Raw genomic sequence first — 21,039 nt, 5'->3', positions numbered from 1 at the left:
ATACAGGATCTTTAGCATTCTAGATTTCAAGCGGTGGATTGACCAGGGTTCACTTTATTATTGTGTTTTATACCTCAATATATATTAACTTTATTCTCTTGTATGCTTTAGATGTTGCATGATGAGAAGGTAACTTTAAAAAATTAAAGCAACAAAATAACAGTTTAGATATCTGGTCTTTACATGAAAACAGAGAAGTAAATACAAGAAAACTAAGCATCACCATGCCAGCAATATATATTTATTATTATTTATGAATGGTCAAAAGACTTACAAGGCCCATTACTATAACTGCACATATGAAATACCACTTAGTGACATGGAGTGAAAAGGACAGTTTTACATATATTAAAAAAATACATACACATACACACTCTCTCTCAATTGCTCACCATACACTGCTACAAAAAGCAGGAGGCATCAAGCTGCAGGAGTTCCAATATACATACGCTGAAATATCTCAAGCATAAAAACTGCACTTAAGTTGCAAAAATAAAGTATCTTTCTTCAAACATTTTGATCTGAGCTCAAGCAAAGCAAATAATGAACACCAATGATTTTTATACCGTTTAACGCACTTTAAAACATAAAAGGATCAACAGTTGCAAAAGTCCTGAAAGTGTAGAGGTTACTTATAGGAATGAACAATGCATTTCATCCAAAAAAAAAAAGACTACAGCAGATCTGTTTCATCCTGGCTTTCAAATATTTAAGAATCATAATTTACTATATTCAAAGAGCAAGGTAAGCCAGAACAAAATGGACAGAAAAATCATTACTTCAAACAAGGCATTTATTGCCCATAGTTTTCTTAGACAATTTCACTAGTGCAAGAGCATCATTTACCTGAAAGATCATGAGTCACAATTAAAGAGCACTCATACAAAACTATTTCCTTTTTTTTTTAAAAAGTGCCACATACTTAACTTCTCATTTAAAAAAAAAAAAAAAAAGACAGCAACACACATACACTAATGAAAAACTGTTTGTCTCCATCTCTTGTCAATGAGGAAAGGCCAGAGTGATTCTTTGATGCCAATTCGAAATGGTGTTCGCTGGCCAATGCCCAGGGTCTCCAATTTGGAACAGTCAAGCTGAGCATTTCTTGGACGCTGAGCTCCCAAGACAGGACTGTCAGTTATCTTTAAAACAAAAACAAAAAATCAAAAATAAATGGAAAGCCACATGTGGAGGCTTTATAGTCCATACTTCCCTTTGTGCTCTTGCTTTCTGTGCAAGAAATCTGATTTGACAGGTAAAAAAGCAAATGCTATAATCAAAACAGTACTTTTTCAGAGTTCCCTAGCACCACAGCGGGTTAAGGATCCTGCATTGTCACTGCTGCGACTCAGGTAGCTGCCATGGTACAGGTTTGATTGCTGGCCCCAGAACTTCTGCATGCTGTAGGTACAGCCCCCCCACACACAAAACACAATACTTCTTTCTGTAAATTTCACCAATACTCATGGGCTTCTTTAAATATGATACTCCAGAGAAAATTAACAATACAAAGTGCCAACATACAAGCAAAGTTCACTTTGATTAGTACCAGAAAATGGAATTATCGAACACTTCCAAAAAACAAGAAAAACGTTATTAATGAGACTTCCAAAGAGTAAGAAGGTTTTAAAGGCCATACACTTACGGGTCTTAAGTGACTGCTAGGGAGGTTGAAGGCATCTGCAATTGCACACGCCATTTCATACTTGGTCATCTGTTCGTTGCCAGACCAGTGAAAGGTTCCCTTAATTGATGGATCCTAACAAGGACACAAAAATTTCAAAACGATTTCAAACTTTGAGTTGAGTGGAATGGCAGGTATGACATGAAAATTAACTTTAAAAGGTCCAGGAAATAAAATGCATCACTCTTTTCTGGAATGTTCTACACAAAATATCAAGTTCCTATAAACATCCCCAATCTAATATGAAAAACAATTTCTAGCATTTAGCCTCGAGAATTTTTTGAGGATAAAAAAATGGTTCTCAGAGTTCCCATTGTGGCTCAGTGGAAACAAATTCAACTAGTATCCATGATCCCTGGCCTCATTCAGTGCATCGGGGATGTGGCATGGCCGTGAGCTGTGGTGTAGGTCGGAAGACGTGGCTCACATCCCGCAGTGCTGTGGCTGTGACATAGGCTGGCAGCCATGGCTCCAATTCGACCCCTATCCTGGGAACTTTCACATGCCGCAGTGCAGCCCTAAAAAGCAAAAAAAAAAGCTCCAATTTTATTTATGGGAATCCTGAAAAAGATTATAGATTTTTATGAAACATAAGCCAATTTAATCAGTATTTCTAATTATCCTAAGAAGCTAAAACTGAAGCCTAACAGAACCATTTTTTAAGATGAGTTGATTAGTCATAATATTCTTAAATACTGTTACAGTACATATTTTTAAAATTTATCTCAATGTATTAAAAAACTAGTCGTGGAGTTCCCACTGTGGCTCAGCAGCAATGAACATGACTGGTATCCCTGAAGATTTGGGTTCAATCCCTGGCCTGGGGAACTTCTCAGGGGATTAAGGATCCAGCATCGCTGTGAGCTGTGGTGCAGGTCGAAGATGCAGCTTGGATCTGGCACTGCTGTGGCTGTGATGTAGGGATGCAGCTGCAGCTCTAATGTGACCCCTGGCCTGGGAACTTTCTTATGATGCAGGTGCAGCCATACAAAGAAAAAGAAGGAAAAAAAAAGCAATAGGTGTTCACCAGCATTCTCTTCTCTGCTAACTGACGACACACTGTGGCCACATCTTTGACATGTGTGGGGAACCGCTGCTGCCAGTGGTCCATGTTCGCAGACTTGTTGCTAAACTGCACCTTATCAAACATAACAGTCACGGCACTCTCCTCAAGCTTTTCAACTTCTCCATACAGAACAGGAATTCTCAAAACAGCAGCTCCTGGAGATTAATAAAAGTATTATTTTAAAGCTGACTGGTTCTTAGGTCTTGCTGTAAAATCAAAGTAGAGAGATTTAAACAGAAAATTTATAATATACCAAACTGACACAGCTCACTTGTAATAATGCCTATTCACCAAGTGTGACCCTGAATATTTTCAAATGTCTTTATCATTTGGGTGTTTTTATAATTATATTAATTATATGCATTCTTCATTATTATAGCTATTAAAAATAAAACTGCCAGAGTTCCCCACTGGCTCAGCAACTTAAGGATCCGGCATTGTCACTGCTGCAGCTATGGTTACATCTGTGGCGTGGGTTCTATCCCTGGCCTGGGGAACTTCTGCATGCCCCAAGAGCGGCTGAAAAAAATTAAAATAAAAAAATAAAACTGTCTGGAGTTCCCGTCATAGCACAGTGGTTAGCGAATCCGACTAGGAACCATGAGGTTTCGGGTTCAATCCCTGGCCTTGCTCAGTGGGTTAAGGTTCCGGCGTTGCTGTGAGCTGTGGCATAGGTCGCAGACGCGGCTCGGATCCCGAGTTGCTGTGGCTCTGGTGTGGGCCGGTGGCTACGGCTACAGCTCCAATTCGACCCCGAGCCTGGGAAATCCATGTGCCACGGGGAGCGGCCCAAGAAATGGCAAAAAGACCAAAAAATAAATAAAACTGTCATGACAACTAAATTTAAGGAGTAATCCTTGATTGTATTGTAGCTTAAAAAATTAAAATGCAGTAAAGGCCATTATTGGGACAAATGGGAAAATTCTTATAAAGACCATGTACTGTATTATTAATGATAAATTCCATGAGGGTGTTAACTGCATTATGCAGTAATTACGTAAAGAATATCCTTGTTGAAAACACAAGGTTACATGTTTTGGGGGTGAAATTCAACTAATTCTCTATGAGTTTAGAAAGAAGACTGTATATATAAAACAGGGCAAAACGTTAACTACTGGTGACTCTCTGGAGTTCCCATCATGGCACAGAGGAAGCGAATCCGACTAGGAACCATGACGTTGCGGGTTTGATCTCTGGCCTCGTTCAGTGGGTTAAGGATCTGGCGTTGCTGTGAGCTGTGGTGTAGGTCGAAGATTCAGCTCAGATCCTGCGTTGCTGTGACTGTGGTATAGGCAGGCAGCTGTAGCTCTGACTGGACCCCTAGCCTGGAAACCTCCATATGCCTCAAGTGTGGCCCTAAAAAGCAGAAAGAAAAAATAGTTGGTGACTCTCGTATAACTGGGTATAGGAGTGTTTACCACATAGTTCTTGAAACCACTAAGGAATCATGAGGTATTTTGATTTTATGTTGGTTGATACTGAGGGATTACAACAGACTAGATAACATTTTAACAGAAATTCAACTATTTTATTTTTTTTAATTTTTAAATGATTTTTTTTCCATTACAGGTGGTTTACAGTGTTCTGTCAATTTTCTACTGTAGAGCAAGGTGACCCAGTCACACATACTTACATACATTCTTTTTTCTCGCATTACCATGCTCCATCATAAGACTAGATATAGTTCCCAGTGCTATGCAGCAGACAAAAACTATTTTTTTTCTTTTTCGTCCTTTTTAGGGCCGCACCAGGAGCACATGGAGGTTCCCAGGCTAGGGGTCTAATCCGACCTGTAGCCACCGGCCTACGCCAGTTACAGCAACACCAGATTCGAGCCGTGTCAGCGACCTACACCACAGCTCACAGCAATGCTGGATCCTTAACCCACTGAGCAAGGCCAGGGATCAAATCCGCAACCTCATGGTTCTTAGTTGGATTCGTTTGTGCTGCGCTACGAAGGAACTCCCAAAAACTATTTTAAATTAACTTACTGGACAACTGTACAGGTGACCTTTGAACAGCACGGGTTTGAACTGTGTGGGTCACTTATGTGCAGATTTTTTTCAATAAATACACAAAAGTAAACATGTAGAATATTATGTATAAGACTTGTATTGAAATGGATAGCCTATCCTTACAAAGGCTAAGATGAGTGCTAGTAATATAAAATTAATAATATCTTAGTTTTCTGTTTCATAACTTTGTTTTCAAAGAATTACATAATAACATAGCATGACTCTCTGCTGTCTCGTAACTGGAGCAACTGCATGTCAGCCTATTAATACAGGTAAGTGCTCTTTTCAAATACGCAACGGTATTTCCAACACTGTATTATGAATATGGCTATAGTACTGCATGCCTTAAAAATTATGCAAGGCTAGGCGTTCCTGTTGTGGCTCGGTGGTAACGAACCCAACTAGTATCCAGAGGACATGGGTTCTACCCCTGGCTCCTTTCAGTGGGTTATGAATCCGGCACTGCCATGAGCTGTGGGGTGTAGTTCACAGACAGCTCAGATACCCTGTTGCTGTGGCTGTTGTGCAGGCTGACAGTTGCAGTTCTGATTCAACCCCTAGCCTGGGAATTTCCACATGCCTCAGGTGCAGCCCTAAAAAGACCAAAAAAAAAATTATGCAAAGCTACCATAAAGCAATCATACTAACACTTCTTCCTTATCAATCAATGCATGAATCATACCTGTAAATAAATGTTTCTTCTCAGATCTTTTCATTTTTGCTGTGCAATGTTAGCAATACTTTTAACATCCATAGTGTCTTGTATCATATAAAACGACACAGAAGGAATTCCCGTTGTAGCTCAGAGGTAACAATGTCAATTAGTATTCACAAGGATGCAGGTTCAATCCCTGGCCTCATTCAGTGGGTTAACGATTCAGCACTGCCATGAGCTGCAGTGTAGATGGAAGACGCAGCTTGAATCTCATGTGGCTGTGGCTGTGGCTATGGCATAGACTGGCAGCTGCAGTTCCAAGCTGACATCCAGGCTGGGAACTTCCATATGCTCCAGGTGCAGCCCTAAAAAGAAAAGAAAAAAAAAGACAACACAGTAGTTACTGACAGGCAGTTCATCTTGTAAGTAAACTTATGGTAGCGATACAGTACAATACTGCATTTTCTTATAACTTTCTTAAAATTGTTATATGACACATAAATATGGGTAAATCGGAGTTCCCTTCATGGTTCAGTGGCTAACAAACCCGACTAGTATCCATGAGGACTCAGGTTTGATCCCTGGACTCGCCTTGCTCAGGGTTAAGATCTGGCATTGCCCTGAGCTGTGGTGTAGCTTGCAGATGCAGCTCAGATCCTACATTGCTGTGGCTCTGGCATAGGCCGGAGGCTACAGCTCAGATTTGTCTCCTAGCCTGGGAGCCTCTATATGCCACCAGCGAAGCCCAAAGAGACCAAAAAAAAATTTGAGTGAATCAACTGTTTATGTTTCAGTAAGGCATCAGTCAGTAGTAGACTATTAGTAATTAAGTCTTTGGGGAGTAAGTAAAACTTATACATGGATTTTGACAGTGCAGAAGTTGGCAACCCTTATCCCCGTATTGTTCAAGGGTCAGTTGTATACTGATGTATATTCAAGGTGATTTCTGAAGGATAATTTATAATCCAAAATAAAATGCTAGATTTCTGTTAGTATGGTCTATACACTAGGGGTGCTTCTCAAGGAGGTAGCAATCTAAGGCAGGAATCATCAAATCAGATATTCTGAAGTCACTGAGAGGTGGCTCCATTTGTATTGAAATGCATGTACATGTTGTACAAAACAACATGCACATGTTTAAAAATTCGCCAAAAAATGCTTCCATACATAACCACATTCTCTCTTTGAGGTGCCATTATAAGAGAACTCTTTACAATTTTTTTCTAATTCTTTCCCAAGGATGGTATACTTTTTATAATCAGCACACTTATGTGTGTATATATACATAAACACACATAAGAAAAAAAGGAAAATAATATAAATAACAGAATACCACAGTCTAAGAAAAATGATATTGACTTGTTTTTTGAAAGATTACAAAAATTTATACTGCATGATTTGTTTTCTATCTTTAACAATATTCATTATACACTGTTACTAGAAAAGTCTGGAAGAACTAATAAATTCTTTGGGATTTCTAAAATTCTTATTTTCCTTTTTTATTAAAACTACATTTCCTAGTATTTCTCCAATGATTTATGTTCCTCAACTGATTCCTTTTTTAAATCAAAAAATATATATACAGGAGTTCCTATTGTGGCTCAGCAGTAATGACCCCAAGAATGCAGGTTCAATCCCTGGCCTCAATCAGTGGGTCAGGGATCCAATCCAGCGTTGCCATGAGTGATTGTGTAGGCCGCAGCTGTGGCTTGGATCCTGCATTGCTGTGGCTGTGGCGTAGGCTTGTAGCTGCAGCTCTGATTTGACCCCTGGCCTGGGAACTGCCATATGACTCACATGTGGCCCTAAAAAGCAGAGAAAAAAAAAAAACATATATATACATATATACACACAAATACACACACACACACACACACACACACACACACACACAGAGATACTCACACACCATAAACAAAAAGGAATCCTCAAAAACAGTCAGGAGAACTCCAGATACTAGAGATGCATCTTACCTAGATTGTTCTCCAGGACGGCCTTTTCTCCTTCTAATTTTGTTTTGCCATATAGATTTAGGGGACTTGGCATGTCTTCCTCTCGGTAAGGTGGGTTTTTTCCATCAAAGACATAATCAGTGCTAATGTAGATTAGAAATGCTCCAATTGCAGCTACAAAAAAAAGACAGAAAGAAAAGAATCTTTAAATTACTATATGACATCATTCTTTACTGGAATTTGTAACAGCTTATTCATCATGTATATAAAAAATCTCTTAAAACAATCTACAAAGCTTTAATCTTTACAAACTCGGTGATCACTTAATATTTTATGAAGATTTTATCAAGTCATCATTACCTGCTTCCTTTGCTAAATTCCCAGAAGCATCCACATTAAGTTGAGAAGCAGCATCTGGCTGATTTTCTACAACATCTGGCCTTCTCTCTGCTGCACAATGTACGATGACATGGGGCTGGAAGTTAAGCATTGATGTATTTTTAACCCAAAAAGGAATAAAACAGAACTACAGCCTTTCAGCAGTAAATTCATTCATAGAAAAATGCTAATCGTTCCCATTGTGGCTCAGTGGTAACAAATCCAACTGGCATCCAGGAGGATGTAGGTTCGATCCCTGGCCTTGCTCAGTGGGTTAAGGATCCAGCATTCCTGTGAGCTGTGGTATAGGTGGCAGAGGAGGCTTGGATCTGGCATTGCTGTGGCTGTGGTATAGGCCAGCACCTACAGTTCTGATTCGACCCCTAGCCTGCAAACTTCAGTGTGCCATGTGTGCAGCCCTAAAAAGACCAAAAAAAAAAAAGAAAGAAAAGAAAAACATTTATTAAGTTGACATTCCTTCACTAATATGTATAAAATGGATAACTAGAGGGGACCTACTATATAGCATAGGGGAAATCTACTCAATGTTCTGTAGTAATCTATATGAGAAAAAAGAATAGATATATGCAGATGCATAACTGATTCACTATGCTGTAAACCTGAAACTAATACATTGTAAACCAACTGTACTCCAATAAAATTTAAAAAAAGAAAAAAGCAGGAAGTTCCCGTTGTGGTGCAGCGGAAATGAATCCAACTAGGAACAATGAGGTTGCGGGTTCGATCCCTGGCCTCACTCAGTGGGTTAAGGATCCGGCGTTGCCGTGCGTTGTGGTTGTAGGTCACAGACTCGGCTGGGATCTGGCGTTGCTATGGCTCTGGCAATAGGCCGGCAGCTACAGCTTTGATGAGACCCCTAGCCTGGGAACCTCCATATGCCACAGGTGCGGCCCTAAGAAGACTAAATAAATAAACTGACTTTCCTTCAACTAAAAAAATCACTGTAACTTTTAATGTAGTTTCATCGCACTTCCCTTTTTCAAGGTTCAAACTTCCTTAAAAATATATATAGGCCATGAAAAAGGCAAGAGTAATTTAGCAATCCCAAGGCAAAACCAGACAAAACTGTCAACAACTATACTTCTAAATCAAAATAAGCTTCATCCCCTAATTTGGATAGGAAAAAAGAGCAATTGTTCATGAAATTAACATGACCTAGGAGTTTTTGCCATGGTGCAGTGGAAACAAATCCGACTAGAAACAATGAGGTTGTGGATTCGATCTCTGGTCTTGATCACTGGGTTGCTGTGGCACTGTGGCTCTGGTGTAGGCTGGCAACTGTAGCTCCAATTAGACCCCTAGCCTGGGAACCTCCATATGCCGCAGGTTTGGCCCTAAAAAGACAAAATACAAAAACAAAAACATGACCTACATATTTAATAAATATATGGTAAAGAGAGAGGAATATCAATTGCAAATTAAATTCATAAATTTAAATCTCTTAATCCAATCGTTTGAAGAAAATTAACCATCCACGAAAATTACATTCCATTTGAGCACTCAGTATGCCATCTGTGTGTTAAGCACTGTGCAAAGAGCAAAGATTTCATAATCTGATGGACAACAGAAATGTGAAGAGACTGTTTCAACATGCTAAGACCAACATCACGAGAAAGAAATGCAGAGGGTCCTTTGTAGACAAAGGACATCTATTCCCACAAGAGCCAAGTCGGAGCTAAAATGTGGATCAGTGACAGGGAAGGCTAGTGTACCCACATACCACACTTCCTGCTTCTCAGCAACTGCTTGAGGAAGCATGATCTTAAGAAAGTTGTTTTCAAACTTGGATGTGCATAAACTGGGGTACTTCTTAAAATGGAAAGCCCCAGGCCCCACCACAATCTTACTGAATTAAAATCTCTAGAAATGAGACCCAAAAACAAGTTTTCCAGGTGATTTCAATGTAGGTGTTCAATGTAGGGACCACTTTTTTGGAAAGAATGTGAGAACTCTTGATTTGATCAGAGGTACAACAGCTAAATTTTTCCCTAACTTTGCTGTGATCATGGCTAACAAGTTGTTTAACCTCCCTGAGCCTTTGTGATCTCTACAGTAGAAATGACAGTATCTATTTTGCAGTGTTGTAGGTACTTAAAAAGAAATGTGCATAGAAAGTGGTACTTAAGATTGTCATTCACAAGTAGAAGCTTTTCATAAAATGCTTCATCTTTTGCCTTTTGTCATCTCTGTCTCAACCTAATTTTTTTAAGGATGAAGTACACTGTCATGCAAAAAACAAGTGCACTATATATTATTGTTGTTTAAAGTAACTTCCTTGAGGAGTTCCCATCGTGGCTCAATGGTTAACGAACCCGACTAGGAACCATGAGGTTGCGGGTTCCATCCCTGGCCTTGCTCAGTGGGTTAAGGAACCAGCGTTGCCATGAGCTGTGGTGTAGGTTGCAGACGTGGCTCGGATCCTGCGTTGCTGTGGCTGTGGCGTAGGCCTGTGGCTACAGCTCCGATTGGACCCCTAGCCTGGGAACCTCCATGTGCCATGGGAGCAGCCCTAGAAAAGGCAAAAAGACCAAAAAAAAAAAGTAACTTCCTTGAGAATAAGAACTTTTTTTATACAACTCAGACAATTCTTAATAGTTTTACTTACATGTTAAAATAAACCATACCTGAAAATCATAAATAATGTGATGAACTGCATTCGAATCCAAGAGATTAACCTGTTCAAATTTTGGTCTTGCTCTTCTAAAACCACAGCCAACAGCATGCCAATTATTCTGCTGAAACTCTTTGTACACAGCTCTGCCAAGAAGCCCAGTGGCACCAGTGATCAGAACCCGCCTGCTGGGGATGTTAACTTCCTCCTAAAAGGGTGAGAGGAAAGAATTACTTGCTTGGAAAATATTCTTTTGGCAAAATTTGTCACCATCACCACTGACTAAATAAATACTTCAAGTCTAAGTTGTTTGCTTCATGTCCTGTATCTATAAACCAATTCTTCCATCAGGACAAAAATTAATCAAACTCATCAAGTGTATCATTTTAAGTTTAATAATCTTACCCAAGAAAAAGAACCTAAGATGATACGTCAAGGAATTACCTAGTCAAGAAGTTCCCATTGTGGCTCAGCAGTAATGGGCCCCACCAGTATCCATTAGGACCCAGGTTTAATTCCTGGCCTCATCCAGGAGGTTAAGGATCCAGTATTGCCATAAGCTTCGGCGTCCGTAAACTACACCATAGCTCAGATCCCAAGTTGCTGTGGCTGTGGTGTAGGCTGGCAGCTGCAGCTCCGATTCAACCTCTAGCCAAGGAACTTCCATGTGCTACAGATGTGGCCCTAAAAACAAAAAACAAACCAACAAAAAGAGGAATTACCTAGTCAAACAACAACAAAAAAAATTACCTAGTCAAACAGATTTAGATTTTCTGGGTTAATAATGAAAAGCCCAGGAGTTCCCGTTGTGGCGCAGTGGTTAACGAATCCGACTAGGAACCATGAGGTTGCGGGTTCGGTCCCTGCCCTTGCTCAGTGGGTTAATGATCCGGCGTCGCCGTGAGCTGTGGTGTAGGTTGCAGAGGCGGCTCGGATCCTGCGTTGCTGTGGCTCTGGTGTAGGCCAGTGGCTACAGCTCCGATTGGACCCCTAGCCTGGGAACCTCCATATGCCGTGGGAGCGGCCCAAAGAAATAGCAAAAAGACAAAAAAAAAAAAAAGAAAAAAGAAAAGCCTAGAGTTTCCTGATGGCTAAGGTTAATGATCTGCTGGGGTCACTGCTGCAGTGAAGGTTCAATCCCTGGTCCAGGAACTTCCATATTCCAAGCACATGGCCAAAAGAAAAAGTAGTAGCAATGAAAAAAACCTTATTTTTATGATCAATAATGTCCAAATGAGTAATACACAGGAAATGCATTATCTCACATTTATTAAAAAGGCACAATTAGTTTTAAGCTTACTTATTTCATGGCCTTTTTTTTTTTTAAATGGGACTTTATTGCTATATTTATTTACTATATTTTTGTATTTTTATGGCCGCACCCACCATGAACTCAAGTTCTCATAGATGCTAGTCTTGTTCCCTACCACTGAGCCACAACAGGAACTTCCTGATTTTTTTTTTTTTCCCTTAATGACTGAACCCACAACACATGGAAGTTGCCAGGTCAGGGATTAAAATCAAGCCACAGCTGCAACCTATGAGGCAAGTGTGGCAACACCAGACCCTTTAACCCAATGTGCTGGGCCTGGGATCATCAAACCCACACCTTCGAAGCGACTAGAACCACTGCAGTCAGATTCTTAAGCCCCTGTGCAGGAACTCCTTTACAGCCTGATTAAATATTTGGGCTAGGAGTTCCCATGGTGGTGGCGCAGTGGTTAACGAATCCGACTAGGAACCATGAGGTTGTGGGTTCAATCCCTGGCCTTGCTCGGTGGGTTGAGGATCCGGTGTTGCCGTGAGCTGTGGTGTGGGTCGAAGATGCAGCTCAGATCCCGAGTTGCTGTGGCTGTGCCGTAGGCCACTGGCTATAGCTCCAATTGGACCCCTAGCCTGGGAACCTCCATATGCCGCAGGAGCGGCCCTAGAAAAGGCAAAAAGACATATTCTATATTCTACCAGTATGTTTACAAGTTGACATTTTTGGTCTTCAGTTTTATCTCCAAGTTTTCTTTAAAATCTCAATGATTTTATCATATCGTGATAGTTCCAAATTACATTTCATAGGAACTGAAGTGGAAGAAAATAAATTTGGTCCTTATAGTACTAATATTCAAAGTTTAACCAAACTGGCAAATACTCCTGCATTAAATCTATGTAAATATAAGTTTACCTACATAGACCAGTGAAAACTAATAGAGAATAAGAAAAAATACTTTAAACTGCTCTGCGTTGCTATTGTGAGAAAATAAAAATTCCTTTCACGTCGAAATTAAAGGAAACTACCTACTATTTAGGAAATAATTTAAATTCTATGTTTTCAAGGCACAGTTTCAAAAATTTCCCTTCTTCCCCTAACAGCTAATACCAAATTTCCTAACAGATTCTTGAATGAAGTCAACATTTACTATTAAAAACAAAACAAAAAATGTATCAAATTTTATCAACTTGAGGCCTTTTTATTTCAAATATTTCAAATGCTGTTATACGGCACCTAATTCTGAGCTGTCAAAAACCTTAAATATGCACACAATAACCAAAGACATTTTTTTCTAGCCCTTAAGTTAGCTGAGTAACCTAGCAGACTATACATTTACAAAGGGAGGGGGGAAGCTTCCAACGTGGCTCTGTGGAAACAAATTTTGACTAGTATCTATGGGGACGCAGCTTCGATCCCTGGCCTCAGGATCAGTGGGTTAAGGATCTTCCTGCGTTGGCTACAGCTCCAATTCGACCCCCAGCCTGGGAACCTCCATATGCCTCAGATGCTGCTCTAAAAAGGCAAAAAAAAGAAAAAAAAAAAAGAATCTGACATTGCTGGGAGCTATGGTGTAGGTCCCAGACATAGCTTGGATCTGGTGTTGCTGTAGCTGTGGTGTAGGCCAGCAGCTGTAACTCCGATTTGACCCCTAGCCTGGGAACTTCCATATGCAGTCCTAAAAAGCAAAATAAAAAAGGACACCCAATAATATCTATCATAGGAAAACCTGAGATGAAAGGGCTGGCAGAGACAGTATCAGTTCTTAAAGATATTTTCTCCTTAGTTCAACCAATTTCAAGACATTTTAGAGGTTAAAGAAAAATGCATCTAGGCTCTATGTTGCAAAAAAAACTTGGCTCTATGCCAACTGATCTCTGAAAACAAGGATTTCAGCCAGCAAAATATTTTCTCTTATATTTTTGGCAAGAAAACAACTCTATAAAGACAGTAATTGTAAAGAGATTAAAACATGCCAAGTCTAGTAGAGATATAATCAGAAAACAATTTACACAAGTTAAATACCAAAAAGATCCCTGGGAAAATGCTATAAAAGAGCTGTGATCTGGTTTCCTCTGAGTTTCTCACTTTCCTTCATTCAAAAGAAGGAATAGGAGTTTCCTTCGTGGCTCAGTGGCTAAGGAAGCTAACTAGTATCCATGAGGATAAGTGTTTGATCCCTGGCCTTGCTCAGTGGGTTTAGGATCTGGCCTTGCCAGTGAGCTGTGGTGTAGGTCAGATCCCATGTGGCTGGGCTGTGGCTGTAGTGTAGGCTGGCAACATAGCTCCGATTTGACCCCTAGCCTGGGAAACTCCCTCCACATGCCACAAATAGAGCCCTAAAAAGATAAAAAAAAAAAAAAAAAAAAAAAAAACTTGAGTTCCTGTCGAGGCTCAGTGGTTAACGAATCCCACTAGGAACCATGAGGTTTCGGGTTTGATCCCTAGCCTTGTTCGGTGGGTTAAGGATCCAGCACTGCCGTGAGCTGTGGTGCAGGCCGAAGACGGGGCTCAGATCCTGCACTGCTGTGGCTCTGGCATACACCAGTGGCTACAGCTCCGATTAGACCCCTAGCCTGGGAACCTCCATGTGCCGCAGCAGCGGTCCTAGAAAAGACAAAAAAAAGACAAAAAAGGCCCCCCCCCCCCAAAAAAAACCCTTGAAAAACCAAATATATATAAATAGAGAGCTGTAGCTCTTATGCTACGAAGTCATACACATAATGGGAGATGTGTACATGGAATAATACCAAATTTTAAACTTAATAGGAGATAAATGGTTCTTTCAAGATGGTTCAAAAAGTCCTCTGGGACAGTGACTTCCACTTTAGCACATGTGGGTTAACTTCTACTAAAAGTATCCCAAAGGAGTTCCCATTGTGGCAACTAGTATTCATGAGGAAGTGACCTCACTCAGTGAGTTAAGGATCCAGCATTGCTGTTAGCTGTGGTGTAGGTTGCAGACATGGCTTGGATCTGGGCATTGCTGTGGCACAGGCCAGCAGCTGTAGCTCAGAGTCAAACCTGAGCCTGGGAACTTCCAAATGTGCTGGTGTCACCCTAAAAAGACAAAAAAAAAAAAAAAAACAGAAAAGAAAGGGAGTTCCTGTCGTGGCTCAGTGGTTAACGAATCTGACTAGGAACCATGAGGTTGCGGGTTCCATCCCTGGCCTTGCTCGATGGGTTAAGGATCTTGCTCGATGCGGTGAGCTGTGGTGTAGGTTGCAGACCAGGCCCGGATCCCGAGTTGCTGTGGCTCCAGCATAGGCCGGTGGCTACAGCTCCTATTCGACCCCTAGCCTGGGAACTTCCATATGCCACGGGAGCGGCCCAAGAAATGGCAAAAAGACAAAAAAAAAAAAAGAAAAGTCCTAGAAAAGATCAAGAGTGAAACTTCACTAATTATCTAAAGAGGAAATCTTAAATTTTAGTTGCAAACACAATTATACTTGGCTATTTTTAGAAGCTCTTAAATGTGGCAAAGTTTCACATTGATTTCTTTCTCACAACCCTCCCCCTTGAGAAAGATCTTTGAATAAATACTCCTGGACTTCAAGAAACTTTTTAAGATACCTAGGTGACACCAGTCTAACATCCACTGTCACCCTTCTGTACCCCACAAATAGTAGTATTACCAGTAACCACTACATCTCATTCTCTAACATAAACTTCAAGTCTTCATTCTCACGAGTGAGGTTCAATTTTATAGGTTTTGAGAGCAGCAAAAATACATCAAGTTTTGGCTACAATTTTAACGAAGGAAAATCCATTTTCACTGGTCTACTGAACCCTTACTGTGAGAAGTTATCAAGCTTTATATACACACACATACATTCATATGCGAGAATGCACATACATAAACGATATGTAATGTTACTACTCAGCATTGCTTGGGATACACAGAAGCAATATCGAGGTTTAAAATAGGCTATCTACCCTAACTCTACCCCCTAAATCCCAAAGTGATTTGAAAACACTAAATATGCTACATTTCGGAAGCGTAAAAATTTTGCATTATCAGAGATAGCCTTCACCTGAACCTTCTAAGACATATCGATCTGGGCATTAATAATCTCTTTATTCCCACAGCTAGATATATTCTGTGAACTGACGTATGCTGGGGGGCGTGGAATGAAACAGTAGAGAAGGGGGCTCTCCAAACACAGTTAACAGCTTTCGTTTATGCAACCTCCGCAATGGTTCAAAGCTTGGGAAACAGACCTGTATTTGAATTCCGGATGCAACCGTACTAAATGCACTTGGGCCAAGTACTCGCCCTCTAAGCCCCAAGTTTTCCTACCTGTAAAATGGAGCAAAACCAGAAACTCACAGTTATAAGGATTAAAGTAAATAATGTATGTAAAGTGCATAATATAGCTGTATGTTTTTAAACTAAGAATTCACTCTTCATCTCCAATCCTGTTCCTATTTCTGAAAGGCCACCCGGCCCCTTTTCAGAGATAGGAATTAAAGTCGGAGAATAAGAACAAAAAAGATTTAAAAAAAAAAATCAAAAACCGAAACATTTCCGAAAACTCCTCTTCGTTCCTGGGAAGGGAGACAGGAAACTTGAAAATGAAATTCAACTTATCCTGTCGCAGCTGCTAAGAAAAGACACGTAAACCGAGATAAACAAACTCGGCGGCGCCACCCCAGCCTCCCAGGGCCTCAGCTCCGACTGAATGCGTCTGGAAAAGTACTCCAGCCCCCACCACCAGATTCGTCCCCCTCCGCTCACTCGGTTCCCACGAGACGCCCGTCCCCCCCTCCCCCCCCCCCCCCGCCTCCAGACCCGGGGCCGATTCCCTCACCTCCACTAACTGGCAGTTCCCGGGAACAAAGTGGATAGAGAGCTCTTTCTCCCGCCCCACCATGCCCGCCGTCTTGGCGACGCCGCCGCAGCGCCCGCCACTTCCTCTAGCCCAAGAACGCCGTAAGCCGCAGCTCCAACGCCCTAGGCCCGCCTCCCCTGGTCCGGGCCGGCCCCCTCCCACCGCTTCCGGCTTCCGCCGCCAAGACCGACACTTTTGATTGGCCACGCTCCACCGACGACCCAGAAAGGGGGCGGGCGCGCTCAGGACGCTCCCAGCCCACGCGCCGACTCTTAAAGGGCTACCTGAAACAAAGGCCTCAGCTTTAAACCGGGACTCTTTGAGTTTTGTTTGCGGGCTGGGAGGAGGAACTGGGGATGTTTATTTAGTTTTCCCTTTTCGACTAGGTAAGAATTGAATGGATCGCCTGGACTTCCAAGTTTATAGACTGTGCGCAGTGCATAAGGATTAACTGGGCACGTAAAACATAAAGTGGAACAAAACATTTTAAAGACATGGTAGGAGGGATGAGGCAAGGGAAGAGGAAGCACAATTGGACATGTATCCCTAGAGCAATGAAGGATCTTTGTTTTTGAGAGAGAGATTTTATAAAGAAAGGAGTAAAAATAAATGTGTTGACATCTGAGTCATCAGCCTCTGAAGAACCCATTTGTCTTTCTGGGATGCACAAAGGTAGTACGTGTGAAATTCCAAAAATGGCAAACTATTTTTAACTAGTTAAAAATAAAAAGGTGTGGGAGTCTGGAGGTGAATTGTTTGGGTGCCACTTTAAAACGTACGTCCTCGTACTTTACTAATAACTTCAGTATGAGCTGTGGAACTAGAGCCTGGGGCTCCACATTTTAGGGGATATAACTGGAGTCAAGACCACCCTTTGAGAAGCACCGCCTTACAGGCTGCAGCATTTGGCTACACAGTGGCGCCTCTGCTACCTCGGAAAATGAAAGGAACCAAAGGGGAAAAAGACCAACGGATCTTCTACCACCTGTATCACGTTTTTTTTGTTTGTTTGTTTTTAAGTAACAAATTAAAACAGCCCTAAGCATTGAAGCTGACCTAGCACGCAACTGTATTTTCTTTCAGTTTAAAACCAAAACGTCCCATGCCAGCCGGGATGCCGGTGAAATTTACTCAGAAAAAATCCGAGCATGAACGGTGTAGGGTTCACCAGCTTTCCACTGAACAGTCTGAGTGTTTTTGTCCAGACACACAGAAGACAGAGACTCTAATAAAAGTCGCCCAGAAATGTTGATTACTGCTTGGATTCTTCTAAAACGACGTTAATTGCAGAAAAGCTTTTTTTGGTTTCATCTTCCAGCTGAACACTAGGCAAGCAGCCTTTAAAAAAAGTTTTTCAACGTCTCAATCCCGTGACTTTATTTCCTACCCAACCCCCCACAAGAACTCATTTCCTTATTTGTGTAAGCATCAGGTTTCTTTGGAACAATAGGAGAGCCTGAGGCCCCCCAACACTTTACAATTTTTGTTTCAATCCCGGCTATAAATCAATTAGCACTGTTAAGAGTCCTAGAGAGGACTGCCCCAACAGTAACCGCGCATAATCTGCGACAAAGAAAAGGTGTCGGTGGTACTGGGGGGAGGGATTCAAGATTCTCCAGATCCTCCTCTCTTTAAAAACTGAGGATTTTTTGTAAAGTTTATAGTGATGCGATATAATCTTTACAAAAGAAAAAAAATTGATTGTTCAACGTGAAGAAGATTTAAGGATATGCATATGCAATTAGCATTTTGATTCTCAGAGCAGACTTATCTAGAGGAATAAAGGAGTTTACTTGCCCAAATTTGAGCATCTGATATGATACTCGCCAGGGAAACCTTAGGTATGATCCCTAGGGGCATATGCTCGTATATGGGTTTTAATCATTCTTTATAAAAATAGAAATTTCAATGTAAATAAAAACGCTATTATTATACAGACAATACCGAGTTCACTTAGTGGCTAAAACTATAAATTTAAAAAGAGTAATCTGGAGATAAAGTTTAGGTTAGCAGATTCAATCCATGCCAAAACAAAGAAAGATAAAATCGTTATTTATATATAACTTTCACCTACAGCATTGCATTAATCTGGTAAATGAAACTACTGTTGTTTGGGATTTTTTTTTTTTTTTTTTAATGGAGACTTAGCTGAACTCTCCACACAGGGTTAATAATTAGCTACTTCATTCTTCCAAGTCAAGTCCCAAAGTGATGTTTTAAAGAAAGGAATGACACTCATTTCTGTTTTTTCACACACCCTTTCGGTTTTTATCATTTGTTCATTGGGGTGCTTTTAAGGAAACTCTAACTCCAGAATGCTTCTTTTCTTGAATAGCTAGCTCTTACCTGTTCCATATTCTCCGGCATTTCAGGCATGATTCCAAAATTATCTCAGGAAAAAAGATTTGAGATGGATTTCTGCCTCTGCCTTCTCGAGCTGGGTCTTTGTTCTTCTGCTTGCTGAGAGCTCAGGCACATGAAAACGTGAGCCACAGCTTCATTCGACCTTTGAAATTAGCATTTTGAGTCCGATCCCAGAATCTCGTGCAGTTTTCCACATTGCAGTAAACTGGCAGCTGATTCCCCGTGGCAGTCTTGAAAATACCCAATGAGAAGTTTCATGTTTTATTGCCAGCCAAGTGAGAGCCCATTATCAAAACCATTAGGAGAACCAACTTTTTTTTTCTTTTAAGGAATAAAGATACAACAAGTCTGTGAAGACTTGTTGCAGTTTTCTTTTGCAAAAAACAGCAAGAGCCTGTCTTTGGAAAGCACCCCAGACAATGCAACTGATTCCTGTTGTGAAATATTTTATTGAGTTATGGTTTATTACAACAGAATCCTCTTGGTAAAGGTCTCCAGTGCTTTCCCCCCAGGGCTTTCTAATTAACTATTTGAAAGGATGGTAAAACACACTGGTAGTAACAGCACCAAAAATTAAATCTTGATAGGTTTTTTCCATTAACAGTGCCCTGCCCTGTTTGAGGAAATGATAAATGGAGTAGCCTCAAGTTTGGCAGAGCATTAAGGACTACTAGACCAATGAGCTGCCCGGAGCTGCCAGCACAGCAGGAAAAAAAATCGCTCTGTAGGAAGGGAACCTAGCAATGCTACTGTTAACGATTTAAAATGTGGAGTTCCCGTCATGGCGGAGTGGTTAACGAATCTGACTAGGAACCATGAGGTTGCGGGTTCGGTCCCTGCCCTTGCTCAGTGGGTTAACGATCCGGCGTTGCCGTGAGCTGTGGTGTAGGTTGCAGACGCGGCTCGGATCCCGCGTTGCTGTGGCTCTGGCATAGGCCGGTGGCTACAGCTCCATATGCTGCGGGAGCCGCCCAAAGAAATAGCAAAAAGACAAAAAAAAATAAAATAAAATGTGATGAATATGCTCAGTTAAACTTTGAACCACTGCATTGACGCTCTGTAACAATTTAAGAACAACCACCAAAAAATTGCCATTCAAATAGAGCGTAAAAAAAATCAGTTAACTTTTTATATTTTACCCAGTTCAAGTACAGAGCACGTAGTTGAACTATGACACGTGCAGAGGGTCTGTCAGTGATTTAGAAAATACAGTTTTTTAAAATCTGATAAATTAAAATTCATTAGAAATTGCCATGAGGCTCAGCAGGTTAAGTATCTGGTGTAACTGCAGTGGCTTGGATTCAGTCCCTAGCTCAGGAATTTCCACATGCCACAGGTGCAGCCCCCCGAAAAAATATATAACATATATATGTTATATATATATATACATATAATTGATCAAAATTTAAATATCTGATCATCAAAAGACAGTATTGAGGAAATAAAACAGACTAGGAAAAATAATCTTGATATATATATATCTGAAAAGGACTTATATTCAGAATACTTAAGAACTCTTAAAACTCAAGAGTTTTCGGAGTTCCCGTTGTGGCGCAGTGGTTAATGAATCCGACTAGGAACCATGAGGTTTCAGGTTTGGTCCCTGCCCTTGCTTAGTGGGCTAAGGATCTGGTGTTGCCATGAGCTGTGGTGTAAGTTGCAGACACAGCTCAGATCCCATGTTGCTGTGGCTCTGGTATAGACCAGTGGCTACAGCTCTGATTCGACCCCTAGCCTCAGTGGCCCAAGAAATGGCAAAAAAACAAACAAAAAAATCGGGTTTTTTTTTTCATTTGTGTTTTTTCTTTTTAGGACCTCAAGTGTGGCATATGGAAGTTCCCAGGCCTATGCCACAGCCACAGCAATGCCAGATCCAAGCCACATCTGTGACATACACCACAGTTTGCGGCAAGCCTGATCCTTAATTCACTGAGCAAGGCCAAGGATTGAACCACATCCTCTTGGATACTAGTCAGGTTCTTAACCCCTGAGCCACAACAAGATCTCCTCAGTAGTTTTTTAAAAATTGTTTTTGGTGAACTTTATGTAAACATGAGTATGTCATTTTGATGTATGAGCCTTTGTCTAGAAAAAAATATGAGACTGTGCTTTCAACTTCTAATTGGCAGAACAGTTCTTAGAGATATATGAGGGTCTGTCACCCAGATTATAATTCTCAGTGTGGCTCAAATAAAACTCC

The 21,039-nt window shown here is 40.9% G+C and overlaps 1 protein-coding gene across 2 annotated transcripts; it reads right to left on the bottom strand.

The window, feature by feature from the left end:
- Positions 1 to 225: 225 nt before the first annotated feature.
- On the bottom strand, positions 226 to 19,004 carry MAT2B (methionine adenosyltransferase 2B). Of its 2 annotated transcripts, none has more exons than XM_047783234.1 (7): positions 18,822 to 19,004; positions 10,396 to 10,590; positions 7,733 to 7,847; positions 7,394 to 7,546; positions 2,712 to 2,905; positions 1,646 to 1,759; positions 226 to 1,142 (listed from the first exon to the last, which is right to left on the bottom strand). In XM_047783234.1, the coding sequence occupies exons 1-7, from the start codon at positions 18,849 to 18,851 to the stop codon at positions 972 to 974; spliced, it is 972 nt and encodes a 323-aa protein (XP_047639190.1). In that variant the 5' UTR covers positions 18,852 to 19,004; the 3' UTR covers positions 226 to 971. The 2 variants fall into 2 exon arrangements, with proteins under 2 accessions (XP_047639190.1, XP_047639099.1); XM_047783143.1 differs by lacking the exon at positions 18,822 to 19,004 and adding an exon at positions 16,455 to 16,614.
- Between the last annotated feature and the right edge of the window lie 2,035 nt (positions 19,005 to 21,039).

This window comes from Phacochoerus africanus, chromosome 1 (assembly GCF_016906955.1).
Source record: "Phacochoerus africanus isolate WHEZ1 chromosome 1, ROS_Pafr_v1, whole genome shotgun sequence".
Taxonomy (NCBI): Eukaryota; Metazoa; Chordata; class Mammalia; order Artiodactyla; family Suidae; genus Phacochoerus; species Phacochoerus africanus.
The sequence above is the reverse complement of the archived record's forward strand: the minus strand, read 5'-3'. Positions and strand labels throughout refer to the sequence as shown.

Bases quoted from the DNA above. Each gene is read 5' to 3' on its own strand.
- MAT2B (XM_047783143.1), bottom strand. From the start codon at position 16,517: ATGGTGGGGCGGGAGAAAGAGCTCTCTATCCACTTTGTTCCCGGGAAC. The intron at 10,591-16,454 runs GTGAGGGAATCG...TCACCCTTTTAG, and splicing joins GGAACTGCCAGTTAGTGGAG to GAGGAAGTTAACATCCCCAG. The intron at 2,906-7,393 runs GTAAGATGCATC...ATTAATCTCCAG, and splicing joins CGTCCTGGAGAACAATCTAG to GAGCTGCTGTTTTGAGAATT.